At 40.9% G+C, this 13,294-nt stretch overlaps 3 protein-coding genes across 3 annotated transcripts in view; 1 reads left to right on the top strand and 2 right to left on the bottom strand.

Moving 5' to 3' along the window:
- Positions 1-2,293, bottom strand: part of wdr83os (WD repeat domain 83 opposite strand) — a 5,930-nt gene extending 3,637 nt beyond the window's left edge. The window contains exons 1-2 of the mRNA XM_023420723.2: positions 2,142-2,293; positions 989-1,094 (exon numbers count right to left, since the gene is read on the bottom strand). Of these exons, the coding sequence (XP_023276491.1) occupies positions 989-1,094; positions 2,142-2,191 (156 nt within the window). The 5' untranslated portion in view covers positions 2,192-2,293. The remainder of the gene's footprint in view (positions 1-988; positions 1,095-2,141) is intronic.
- A 143-nt stretch (positions 2,294-2,436) lies between these two features.
- Positions 2,437-6,540, top strand: wdr83 (WD repeat domain containing 83). Its single transcript, XM_023420718.2, has 10 exons — positions 2,437-2,602; positions 2,969-3,079; positions 3,449-3,569; positions 3,880-3,985; positions 4,164-4,212; positions 4,453-4,579; positions 4,757-4,824; positions 5,116-5,224; positions 5,501-5,615; positions 5,995-6,540. The coding sequence occupies exons 2-10, from the start codon at positions 2,977-2,979 to the stop codon at positions 6,148-6,150; spliced, it is 954 nt and encodes a 317-aa protein (XP_023276486.1). The 5' UTR covers positions 2,437-2,602; positions 2,969-2,976; the 3' UTR covers positions 6,151-6,540.
- A 48-nt stretch (positions 6,541-6,588) lies between these two features.
- LOC111665643 (persephin) lies at positions 6,589-8,357 on the bottom strand. The gene is made up of 2 exons (XM_023420720.2): positions 8,214-8,357; positions 6,589-7,954 (listed from the first exon to the last, which is right to left on the bottom strand). Exons 1-2 carry the CDS (start codon positions 8,290-8,292, stop codon positions 7,488-7,490), a joined length of 546 nt encoding a protein of 181 aa, XP_023276488.1. The 5' UTR covers positions 8,293-8,357; the 3' UTR covers positions 6,589-7,487.
- Positions 8,358-13,294: the final 4,937 nt, after the last annotated feature.

Raw genomic sequence — 13,294 nt, 5'->3', positions numbered from 1 at the left:
ATGAAAGAGCAGTAGACGGCGATCCAGGCACACCACTTCAACTGAAACGCACACAACACACGTTAGCTGCACAGGCTTGTGGCCGACTAGAAGGACCAAACTTAATATAACGGGACATTAGATGTTCTTCTAGTTACGGGACATTTCTTTGGAGACAGAGAGACAAACTGAATTATCAGTGGAGATAGATGAACACTTAGGAGATAGAAGAATCGATAAGTATGATTACTTTCAATTTGGTGTTTGTATACTGGCACACAAAGATGCATAATTTGGGATATTACGTGTACACGATTCCCAAACATAGTAACAGCACTCCATGGAAAAAGCTACTCTGAAGGCAAAGGGTGGCCCTGAAACTCATTCGTATGCACCTGATATTCATACAGTGTTTATTTTGGTGTTCCCATTATTTTATACACACCCAGTAAAACATCCAGTGCATTTTTATTAGTGTGTGTGTCTGAGCAGCAAGAAAACCCCAAATCTGGCAGAGTGATTGCCAGTCTTTGCCTAACAAATTCAGAGATAGTTTTAGGAAATCATTTATGCAATAAAAAAAACAAACAAACAACATGTTACAACAACAACAAGTAAATTGTCAATTAAACAAATGATGTAGTATTGGACTGGGAGGCCACGCTACCCTGCTGCTGACCCCCCTTTGTTTTGTTTATTGTGCCCTTAGTGCTGAAAGTCAAAAGCTGCCCTTCATTTTTTCATCTAAAAAGGTGAGTTTACCTTTAATCTTCTAAATGGAACAATTGGGCTGGACCAAGGTCTACTATTCAGGGGCAACACTCATTTAGTGTGGACATACACACACAAAGACAAACACACACACAAACACACATACACAAAGGTAGGGGACAAGGGAGTCACAGAGGCTCAGTGTGAGGGCATGTGTACGTGTACCTGTGTGTGTGTGTGTGTGTGTGTGTGTGTGTGTGTGTGTGTGTGTGTGTGTGTGTGTGTGTCCTTATGTCACCTTGAGCATCAGTCCACACATGCTGAAGATCATGCCGAGCAGGTTCATGTAGTCAGGCGTGGGGTCTTCCAGTGTGGGGTTGGTCTCTGTGCTGGGGGGCTTATATCTACAACACCACAAATGTATATTAACAAAACACATAATGTAACAAGCATTTCATTTTTTTTATATGAGATCTTGTGACTGTTAAACACCTCACCCTGTGTTTCTATTACAATATCTCATTACGCCCACATGCGATTCTTGAGCATCTCATTTAAAAGCCACGGGCATTAATCTGCTGCTATGACAGCTTCCGCTTTTCTGGGAAACCTTTCTACAAGATTTCTGAACCTGACTGCAGGGATGCGCTCACATTTAGCCACAAGAGCATTAATGAGGTGGACCACTGATGTTAAGCGAAACGGTCTGGCTCACAGTCAGCGTTTCAGTTCATCCCAAAGGTGTAGACCACTGAAGTTCCTCAACACCAAACTGGGAAGACAATTTCTGTATGGACGTGGCTTTGAGCACGGGGAAGTGTCATGTTAATACAGGGAAGGGCCTTAACCAAACCTGCTACAAAGTGGAAAGTAAACTTTTGTCTAAAATATCAGTGTATACTCAAGTAAGATTTCCCTTGACTGGAGGTAAACCATGATAAACAGCTCAGGGTCAAACATACATTAAGGTTGAATATGATTTGGTCATAAAATTTTACTGACTCAGCAGACTGAATGCAGTGGTCAAACTATACCAGACCACTAGTTAATTATTGTGGCCCTCAAGGAACGTGTTTCAGACAGTTGTCCCACAAAAAAACTCTACAAATCAGTGACTATAACCAATTGAATAGAAGCCCAAAGATAACTGACTGTCGTGAATGAGACAAGGGCAAACAGCAGTAGGCTAAAACACTATCCATCCGCCAAAACAGTACAGATCAAGTAAATACACCGACAGCCAACTGCATGTTAACTAATTATCACCATATAGTGTCTTTTCAATGGTGTATAACGTTAAATCCTAAAGCTGAATCAGCTAACCGCTAAGCCTTTCAGGCTATACCCATGATCAGGTTTGGTGGTTAGCTAGCTCTAAGCTTCCGTTAACCAAGCTTTCTGGCTAGCTAATGCCACAAAGTAACGCTCTATATACTGTATAACATACTCACCGTAATATTTTATTTTGTCTCCTCGGATCTGCCATATTGTTGGCGGACATGATATGCTACAATGTCCTCCTGCTGTGGATTATAATGAAGAACTTTAAACTCCGGTGTCCGAGAGACAGCTGACAGCTGACGGGCCTCTTCCTAAATGGAGACGAGGGGGGTAGTTATATCCGGTAAATTTCAAAATAAAAAAGCATACAGTAGTCCGCAAGCCAAGATGAAACAGGAAAAGGTTTTTGAACTTTTATTTTGACAGGAGTATTTTAACCCAGTGTGCATTGCGCGGACTAGCAAACATAATGGGCGAAATGAATGGAAGCCGGTGTTGATAGTTTCAAACTGGGGATAAATTTATTAGATTAATTACTATAATATTCTTTACACTCTATTATACTAGTTGTACCACGAATATCAACATGACATTCCCCTGAAATTTAACTCGTTTCAAGCAAGTTAAATAAGTAAGTAGCACCGTTAAACTAGATAACGTTTGTTACAACTTTATACGTTCGGCTGTTCAGTAAAACATGCTAGTTCTGTCTAAAAAAAGCTACCGTTGAAGCCAATAACTTGACCAAAATGTACATATCCCATAAACTTAAATAACTATATTATTTCCTTGTTAACTTCCACTTATTTACTTCAAGAAAGCTAATGAAATGTTTTTATGAGAAGTAGAAGAAGTGGGCTAATACAAACCTAGCTTGTAGTTTGTGTATTTACAGCTTGAAAAAGCAAAAAAAGAGCATGCAACTGCACCACAATTAACTGTAACAACGGGAAGGATTTGGCTTACATGTTTGAGTCACGTTTTTGTTTTTACTCAGGTTATATCATGGCATTTCCTCAGCCCAGACCTCAGGCTCCTCAGCTTCCTCAGCATCTGCTCAGGACCATAGACTGTCAGCAAGGAGCTGTCAGGGCAGTTCGCTTTAACGGTAAGAAAGACTCAACAAGTGTATCGTCTTAATGTTGAGATTGTTGAGCTATGGGCACAAGTTGTTTACTTGTGATGAGAACTATGGTTTAAACTTATATCCAAGTTATAAAAAAAATGTATACTACAGTCTGACAGCAGTCTAGTTTAGTTATGGTAAATTAAAGGTAAAAGCATGCAAGCCCTGGTTTGATTAATTGATTAACTGATTAGTGATAGACTAAACCTGGTGCTCTTGGGGGGCCTGGGCAGTTGCTTGCTTTTTCCAGTAATCCAGCCTTGGTGTGAGACCTCCATGTGAGTCACGAGTCATCCACGAAACGCCATTATCTTACACTTGCCTCTGTCTCATGTCTCCCTGCATGGTCAGCTGATGGGAACTACCTGCTGTCCTGTGGCAGTGACAAATCCCTAAAGCTGTGGAGTGTGAGCAGAGGGACCCTGCTGAAGACATACAGTGGCCATGGATATGAAGTTCTGGATGCTGATGGGTGAGACAGTTGTCACAGCCTCCTCCACAGTGTGCCGGGAGAGTTATTTCAGTAATATGGCACCAAAATGGCAGAATAAATGTAAACTGTAAACACATGAAGAAAGAAGAAATGCTGAAACACTGTGCTGAATAGAAAGATACATGGATAGATTAGGTCCTTAATGTTGTTTCCACTGTTTATTTTGTCCAGCTCTTTGTAGATGGGTTTAAACTGTAGATACTGAACTATACAATACCTCATTAACACAACTCTGGGGCCCCTGGACGAGATAACAGTGTTTGTTTTTCCTCATTGGCTGCATCCACAGTTCCTTTGACAACAGCCAGCTTTGCACCTGCAGCTCTGACAAGACAGTGATCCTGTGGGACGTCGCTACAGGCCAGGTCACACGCAAACTCAGAGGTCATGCTGGGGTCAGTTCTGCTGTTTATAACTCTTGTGTTACCCTATTTCTGTCATTTCCATCTCATTTAAAAACTTCTTCAGGTTTATCTGTTGCAACTACATAGTTTTATGTCGCTTGTTCTTTTGTGTCTCCATACTTTATTTTTGTTTGTTTTTTTATTCTTAACTCAAATGTTCTGTTCACAGAAAGTCAACTGTGTCCAGTTCAATGAGGAGGCAACTGTTATCTTGTCTGGTGAGTTCTCACTCAAGTAAAATGTATGTAAATACATGATTCAGTATGCATTGTGTTTCGTGTGAAATATCTTACCACATGAACATTGAATGTCTTTCTGAGTTTGTGCGTCTGTATTAATGTTAAATTATGACCAGCTCATCAGCACTAATACTGATCATTAACTGATTCTAATTGCATTAATATTTCCTCAGTAAAATGTGTATATATTATATATAATCGTGTTCTTGCCTCATTCAGGGTCCATAGATGGGACCGTCAGGTGCTGGGACACCAGATCCAGAAGATTCGAGCCCATCCAGGTTCTAGACGAGGCTCGGGACGGCATCAGCAGCCTGAAGGTGGTACAACATGAGCTGCTTACAGGGTGAGACAAGTTGACATGTTTTTTCCTGACTTTAGGATGAATTCATCATGAATTCACAAACTGCTTGTCTCCTGCTCATTCCGTCAAATTCAGGTTCTTAGACTTTGAAATTCAGTTCAAATTTTAGACTTAGACTTCATTTTAATTTTGTACTGACACACAATATTCTCTGTTTAGATCTGTGGACGGCAGAGTGAGGCGCTATGACCTGCGGATGGGACAGCTGCATGTGGACTTCATCAGCAGTCAGTAAATGTTTTCATAAGATCTCTTCAACTATTACTACTATTACTATCATACCATTTGACTATTAATTATCAATCCTCCTTCTACTGAACACAATAACAATGTTTACCGATATAAAGGACTGAAAGTTACTTTGTCTGCTCTTGAATTGACTTTTATCAACTTCTTTTTATTACCATCGAAATACACCAACACCAATAACCCTGAAATGTTGATATATCACAAAGTAAAAACAATTACAGACTTTGAGATGGTTAAAAGCATTTCCCTTTAACTTGTGTGTGTTGCAGGTCCCATCACCTGTGTGTGTTTCAGTCAAGACAGTCAGTGCACTCTGAGCTCCAGTTTGGATTCAACAGTCCGACTCCTGGATAAGAGCACAGGGGAGATGCTAGGAGAGTGAGTGCTCATTTAAAATTGCAAAATTTGAACACCAATGTGGCAGCTTGTTCCATATTTATCTCTGTAAACCAGCTCAGCTCACTGTTTAGCAAAAGCTTATGACAGACTGACTTCAGCACCACCAACTAAAACACCTCAGATCTGAGTCAACACCACTGACCCAGCTGCAATCAAAAGTTACAGTGAAAATTACACCATTCATAAAGGTAGTATTTATTGATTGTAAATGTCTGTTATTTTGTCCTCATGCTCTGCTTTGTTTGTTTTACTCAGGTATACAGGACATAAGATGAAGGGCTACAAGCTGGACTGCTGTCTGTCCAGTAAAGACACGCATGTCCTGAGCTGCTCAGAGGACGGACACGTCTACTGCTGGGACCTGGTGGAGGTAAGCATGCAGTTAAATGTGTTTCCAAAGTGTAATTAACATAACAGGTGTAATAGTTTCATAGAATGCAGGTAAGACAGATTTACAGGCGAAAGGGGGGAGCAGTCAGTACAAACCAACAGTACTTTTTCCAGCTGAAGAGCAGCCTGTCACCTTTGTATGACCTGTGTTTGATTTTATGATAGAATAGCATGTGAATGTGATAATGCACTTGGACGTCCAGGAAGTTTATCACCGACTCATGAATGCATAATCTTTTTACTAAGAGCTATCTATCCACTAAATGTGATCCAAATATGGTCGAACGTTATATAAAGAGCAGTAACAGAAAGCAAACTGAAATCATACTGTTCAACTCTAATGTTCCGGTGACTTCCAGGGGTCTTTGTCCTTGAAGCTGCCAGTGGGAAAAGCTGTTGTCCAGTCGCTGTCCTTCCACCCGACAGAGACCTGCCTCCTCACTGCCATGGAGGGGCGTGTCCAGGTGTGGGGGGCGGAGCCAGAGGAGACAGAGGAGGACGCGATGGCCACATAGAGAGAGTGAAAGCAGTCAAAAGCAGACAGCGTCTACACACTGAGAGGACTGTTTTCTCTTATTCCAGCAACAAACAGTCTGTAAACATCAAAACTTTAAAACCTGATAAACCTTATGGTGGCATGAAATTTAGTTTCAAATCTAGTTTTTATGAAGCAAATGCTGGCACAAATAATATTAAGATTAAAAGGCTGATGCTGAACTTTGGCTCACAGACCTGCAGAGAATATGTTTCTGGATGTGAATCTAATTTTTTTTTTTTTAATTTCAGTTCATGAGTGAATCTTAAGAGTTAGCTAAAGGATCTGTGACTTTTGTACGTGTGCGAAACATTGATATATTTTTATACAAAACCTTGAATAAACACTTTGTTGTGTAAATTACACTAAATTGTGTCATTTCAATTTCTACACCAATGAAATTCCCACAAACAGTGATTATTTCTGTACAAGTTTATCTTTATTAGGAACTGTACACACAATGAACACAGAGATGAGCACATTACAAAATAAATTAATCTGCATGACAAAACAATGACATCAAATAAATAAATAACTTATCTTACATAAATACCTTTTTTTTTTAAACTGGATGGACCTTTTGACGAAGAAGTCTGAATTGTAAAGAGCTTCACTCGGCTTGCGTGGTGTATCTACGCAGCTTCGTACATATATGTTTTATTGTTAACCCCCAAAAATTGCACTGAAGATTTTTAAATAAATACATGTCAGCTTATTTACAAAAAATAGTCAAGTAGTTGTTTTTTTAGTTGAATCATGTCTCTGTTCTGCCCTTTTTTACACCACTTTGTCAGAAAGTTAGTTCAGCTGACGTAGGCAATGCTTTCATTTATAAAAAAAAAAAAAGTATTTACATCTAAAGAGCACATTTCTGATTCTGTATATTCAGATGAAAACCCCTTCACTAGAATGCTGACTGTTCATGAAGTAAGAAAAGCAGCCAGATTTTTTTTTTGTCTTTAGCTTGACTGCTATCAGAATAGTTTTTTAAAGCTTGCATGAGCCACAAGTAATAAAATTGTAATCCTGTTGAGGCCCATGAGATCACCAACAAAACTGGATTGATGAGGTTTTCACCCAAAAGTGACAGAGAAGTTCTTACTCACTGATTTTGACATAGATAACTTCATAAGAAAAGGTTTCAGCTTCCTCAGTGGTATGTCATGTCGGACTTATAAACTCTTCATTTACAGACATTACGAGAGAACCTGCCAGCAAACTATACTCCGCCCGCACCTTATTACCTCCCCCTTCACCCATGCACATGCAGCCCTCTTCCCTCTCAACTGCCCCCTTCACCCATCTACGCTCAGCCATCTAGCCCACACAGCTGCAGCCCGCTGCCGACAGCTTCTCCACCTTGTGCCAGCGGTGCGAGTTATCGAGGAAGGCCATGTCCTCGTGGTGGGTGGGCCTGCAGCAGGGCGCGTTGTGCCACAGCTCCCCAGGCGCTGGGTGTGGGAGCACCCCACTGACCAGCAGGTTAGTGAGGGTGAGGTCGTGGTTGGACAGAACCCGGGGACACTTCCCGCCGCAGTACTTGAAGAGGACAGTCTCGTCCGAGTCGTAGCCCAGCCCCAGGTCTCGAACCTGCAGCAGGATGGAGCGCAGGCCGCATGGGGACTCAGTCGTCGAGCGGCGTGACCGGACTGGGATCGGGATGCTGGGATGGGGTGATGGCCCGACTCCAGAAGCTTCTGTTTGGCTGTCCTCATCAGCTGGATATCTGCTTCTTTTGTCCTCATTTGGAGACGTGTGTGGAGATGCTGTTTCTCGTTTCTGATCTAGAAAAGGCAGAAAGAGTTATGCATATATCTGATGTACAAAAACAATAAAAAAAAATACTCTTAACTGACAGCAAAGGGCAACTAATTTCAATAACTAAAAATGTATAACTAAAAATGTATAACTTCTGAGAGGCAGAAAATCAAAGTTTAAAGTAATAAACATCCAAGACTGGACACAATATTTAACACATTAGTCTCAATACAAGAAAAAAATTGGATTTTAAACAAAAGGTCATAGGTCACAACCTTCACTTACCGATCAGTGATCTCAGCCAGTGGCCTTCTCCCCTCTGGACACAAAACAGAATCACAGCCAGCTTCAGTAGGGACCTCATCGCTAGAGTCTGCTCTTCGTCGGTGCCGCCGTTGCTCAAAAATGAACCAGACACGTTTGTGTTTGTATGTCTGCGAGTATCTGCGGGTGCGAGTGATGCTGAAGATGCAGACGAGTCACGACCTCCAATATATAGCCCTCGGAGATTAAGGGGGGGGGGGGTGAAGGGATGAGACGAGGTGTAGGGGGGAGACAGACACTAACCCGTTACTTGCCAACAGACTATCCCACTCACCTGAGCCTGACAGGGAGCGTAGGAGGGCAGGCGGGCGCTTGACCCAGAATTTGTCCTGTTGGGATTATCTAATTGGTGTAAATCACCGGTTTATTGTTGAGTTTCTCCCAGATGTTTTTCCAGAGGATGTTGGCCCCTGGCAATATGGATTCCCAGAGTTTCGAGGTTTCTTAAATGCTGTGAAGGAGAGGACAATGATGTCACTTTGATGATGCTGAGAAGTATGTGCGATAAATGAATCAGTAGATAGGCAGCTGTGGGAAGACGGGTTATCAATGCGTGAGGAAACGTAAAGAAAGAGGTGCAGTGAAAGTTTAAAAAAAAAAAAAAGGCAGGATGAGTCATTGTGGAATGTCTTAAAATAGGCCCCTGTAATATGTGTAACGTTACTGCCGAGGAGTGATACAAGAAAACAAAACAAAAAAAACTTTAAAAGGTCAAACACCGAAGAAGAAGAAAGGGCCTGTTTCAGCAGACATTCCACAATGGGTGACTCGTCTCGAGCTACTCCATAAATTGAGGGATTTCATCAGCAACGTGCGGCTGACATGTAGAATATGTAGAATATGCATTATGTAACGGTTTAGGGCCCTAACAGACAGACAGCCAGTGGAATTTGGAGTTTGCGAGAAAGTGCATATTTGGACTGTGTTTCTGCCATCCAGGTGCAGGTCAGACACCTCAGTGCGCCTTATTTAGCAGCTGGTGTTGTTCAGGCTGAGACAATGAAATGGACACGAATGTGTGAGCTCCTAAAACATTTGAAATCCATTCTGGCCCCCCTATGTATAGACTATTTTCCACACAAACACACCGGGACACTTGCCATTGTTAATTATTAGTAGTACCTTCAAATGTGTGAAAATGCCGTATGACATTGGAAAAAGTTTCTGTCCTGTGAAAACTTCACACCAGGCAATGAAGAGCGTTCAGTCCACAAGGTATTTAAATGTGTTTGGAAAACACTGGTGTGAATGTTGGTGTTCACGAAAGACAAAGGAGGAAACAAGGACTGCAACAATGTATTATCCTTATTATTTTACAGTTTTTGTAAGTGAGATTTTAAACAATAATATTGAGAGCGAACAATTATTTTAGCAGATAACTGAGTCACAGTTAGGAGGTCCATAGGAGGAGGTGTTCAGGTGAAAGCCACCATCCAGAATTTCCTTCCATGGGATGAACCACGGTTTACGATGAGACCAGAACACTGGAGACTACTGGTTCAACTCCCGGCCAGCCGGTGAACCGTCAAAACATCTGTAAAGTTTTCTAGCAGTTCCGTCATTGTCTTCACCAACTCCGTCAGTGTTTTTACTAGCTCCTTCGTGTCTATACCGTCTCTGTCACTGTCATTCCTGTGACTGTGGTCCTAGTTGATAAATCCAAGGCTGGATTTGTGTCCCAGTCCCACCTTGGAGCCACTACTGGTCTGGCTTTCCTGAGACTCAGACTTCCTTGACTCCTCCATGTGTAAGTAACTTCATGGCTACATAATAACCCTAACCCTTACATGTTTGATTTCATTAGCGAGTGGTACAGTACACATGATAACGTTAGCTAGCTTGCTCTTCCCCATATTGTAACTGTGTTGAGCAAATGTTGCTATCGCTAGCTGGCTAACTGTCAGCATTTTCGTGTAGCATATCACAGCAATGCTAGCGTAGGATAACGATAAGCATGACTATGCCTGATTGAAGATTTCCATCAAAACAATTCAGATTAATTTGTGCCAGAGGGGTTTTCCTTAGCTCTGATTCTTTCCTAAATTGAAGTCTGTTTTAATTGGATTTCCTATTAAATAATTTCAGACAGGTTTCAGTTACAGTATGTGGCTTAAACAAACAGCAAACACACTGTTTTTCAGACTCACTCAGTCACTCAAACTTTTCTTGATGCTAGTCTTCTCAACACTTACTTATATTGTACATATTTGTATTATATTTATACTTTTTCACATTTTTATTACAAATTTTTTATTGCAATTTTTTCTATTTATATTTATGTTATCTGACCTGCAGCGCTTGCTTTTGCTTGATCTTTTTTTATATTTCTTCTATGTTTATTGTTATACACCAAAACACCAAAGCAAATTCCTCAGATATGAAAATGTACTTCAAATTCAAATACTTTGTACAGGGACAGCGCACAATGATGAATATCCCTGAAAATTTGCCAGAGTTAGCCAAGAAGCGAATTTGTCCCTCAAATTAAATTTAAAAAATATCAATAAAAGAAACTATTTTTAAGATGAATACAAGCATGTGGAACATGAACGTGGGTAAACAAAGGAATAAAGGCTAAAGATAAGAGAGTCAAACAGTTCGTTTATCATGAAATATACATTACAACCCAGGCAATAAATACAGTAATCAAAACAAAGAACATTACTTTCACTGGGTTTTCTTAATGCCTGACTCCTGGTTTCACTTAGTTATATATAGACAAGGGGAGTGTGTCCAATGAGATTTTAAGTTTATTTATTGCTCTTAAACAGCCTCATTTCTCATGTATTATAGCTCTGTTGATATGAATTAGAAAGGAATCATCTCTAGATCTTGAACTAATACGCTTCCACGAAATTTACTGCCAGGAATTTCAATAATTCTTTCAGGGATAAGTTTTACAGGGACTGCACTAAATTACTTATTCAAATGAAAAATGACCATGTATTTTTAAGCGAGCTCTTCCTCAGTAAAAGCCCAGTCCACTCAATTAGTCGGATTCTAATTTGAGCAGATTTTGGTGTTAATTCACGTATTATTATTTCATTCCTACAAAACACTATTTATGTATTATACAGTGCATTCGTTTTCTTATGTTGCAGCCTTATGCTAAAATTTTTATAATTTTATTTTCCCTCATCAATCTACAGTCAATACCCCATGATGACAAAGTGAAAGCAGAATTAGCAGAATTTCATGCAAACACTGCACCAGCTGAAGTCAAAACTACACCTGGACAAAACTATGTTTGGGGATAAAAGTTGATTCATTCTTGACCATAGGAACATTGTGCGTTACAAAATTACTACAAATTTTTTTTAGGTTTTTCCAGAGCTTTTAGCCCCAATCCATGGTCTTCATTGTCTAACGTGAACCAGCTGAGGTATCATCGTATGATCAAAGAGCAACCCTCCCTCCATTTATGACCACCTGATATCATGTAGGTGACATTCACCCACCCAGTGAGACCTGAACCAGTTCATTTGCTGCACCAACTTTCGCAAAGTGAAATAAAGGGAATGTGTGTAAAGCTCGTCTTTATGGCAATGAGCAAGATCACGTGTCAGATTCAAGACTTAACACTGAACCACTCTAGGTGGACCGCTGGACCTGGTGGTCCTTTTGTAGAAATCACTAAATGCAGGAAACACACAGGAAAGCTGACTGAAGAGCTGTGTAGGTGGTAATACACTAAACCCAACTTTGATTACTGTACTGTACAGTATATCGGACGGCTTCCTGGTGCCACTGCATATAACCTCTCTCTTTTCTGCACATTTTGTGAATATAAGTTCGTTGTCGGCCTGCACAGAGGTCCGCTTAACTCAGCTCTCCTCAGGCAATCGAATCCCTTCTCACGGAAAGCTTGCATTTCCCGGTAATTTGCACCGAAAACAAGCGCATGAAAGGGCAAAGGGCCTGACACATTCCTTCCACCTCTCCAAGAGACAGGAGGAATGAGGGCCAAGTGAGAGATGAAAAGACGGGGGGGGGGGCAGAGGAGGTGGCGGGAGAAATACAGTGGAGATAGAGCGATCCCTTTGGATTACAGCCTGCAGAACCAGTCTGGAATTCAGCCTTGTCAGAAGACAGGAATGGAAGGAACGTGGCATCAATATCTGCAAAAGAAGAAAAAAAGAAAAGAGACAAAATGTTGATATAGCGGTCAACCCGGCCAGATCCAAACACACTGCCCGACAATTTTCCATAACTAGGTACACATCAGTTGAAAAAGTGACGACCTATTCTGATACAATTATTCACATCACAAGCTTGAAACAAAGCAGGTACCTTTAGATGTAAGTTTCATCCTCCACTTTATACTGTTAACAGAGAGTTTAGATTGCTTCAGTACATGTTTGTCTATTTTAGCAAGTTAAAATGTATATGTATGATTTTGAATAAATTCCAACCTATGAAAACTGACCAGTATGACCAGTCATCTACTGGTGGCCACTGCAGCTCCATTCAACAATATTCCCAGGCCCCAGGTTTTTTGTAGCAGCGACCTGGGCCGTTGACGGTTTCCTTCACAAACGTCAGCATCATCTGGACTCTAGTCTACAAGGCTTCATAGATCTGTAAGCGTAGAATCTCTCCTTCAAGCGCTCTGTCTCCTCTGCATTACTGCACGCTCAGTAATAAATTAATAAATAAATCATCTACTTTTAAGGGCTGAGACATATCATGAACCGACCATGACAATTAAAATGAAATAATAACTGTGCTCTCCTATGGATTTTAGCTTATGACTAATTCATTAAAAGTTATATCTCATGTTTAGACCCGCTGCTCCTAATCACATAACATCCATTTAAAAGAAAACCTTATTATGCAGCCTGTAAGGATTTTTTTCTTTTCTGTTGAAGTACTTGATGAGAAGATGTATAAGTTTAGTAGTAGCTACTGTTGAGCCCAGCACAGTTTGACAGACTGCTAAAGCTCAGGTATGACTGCAGACTGGGCTAAATGTAGCCTGAGTTAATGCCAAGACTGATACGGAGAGGTAAAAATAGAGCGGGGGGGGGGGGGGGGGGGGGGGG

This window comes from Seriola lalandi, unplaced genomic scaffold, assembly GCF_002814215.2.
Source record: "Seriola lalandi dorsalis isolate HSWRI2012SDOR001 ecotype SW California unplaced genomic scaffold, Sedor1 jcf7180002054656, whole genome shotgun sequence".
Lineage (NCBI taxonomy): Eukaryota > Metazoa > Chordata > Actinopteri > Carangiformes > Carangidae > Seriola > Seriola lalandi.
This window is presented reverse-complemented; position numbering and strand designations above follow the sequence as displayed.

Coding starts and splice junctions, on each gene's coding strand:
- wdr83 (XM_023420718.2), top strand. CDS start 2,977: ATGGCATTTCCTCAGCCCAGACCTCAGGCTCCTCAGCTTCCTCAGCAT. Junction 3,986..4,163: donor AACTCAGAGGTCATGCTGGG/GTCAGTTCTGCT, acceptor TTCTGTTCACAG/AAAGTCAACTGTGTCCAGTT. Junction 4,580..4,756: donor CAACATGAGCTGCTTACAGG/GTGAGACAAGTT, acceptor TTCTCTGTTTAG/ATCTGTGGACGGCAGAGTGA.
- LOC111665643 (XM_023420720.2), bottom strand. CDS start 8,292: ATGAGGTCCCTACTGAAGCTGGCTGTGATTCTGTTTTGTGTCCAGAGG. Junction 7,955..8,213: donor CTGGCTGAGATCACTGATCG/GTAAGTGAAGGT, acceptor TGCCTTTTCTAG/ATCAGAAACGAGAAACAGCA.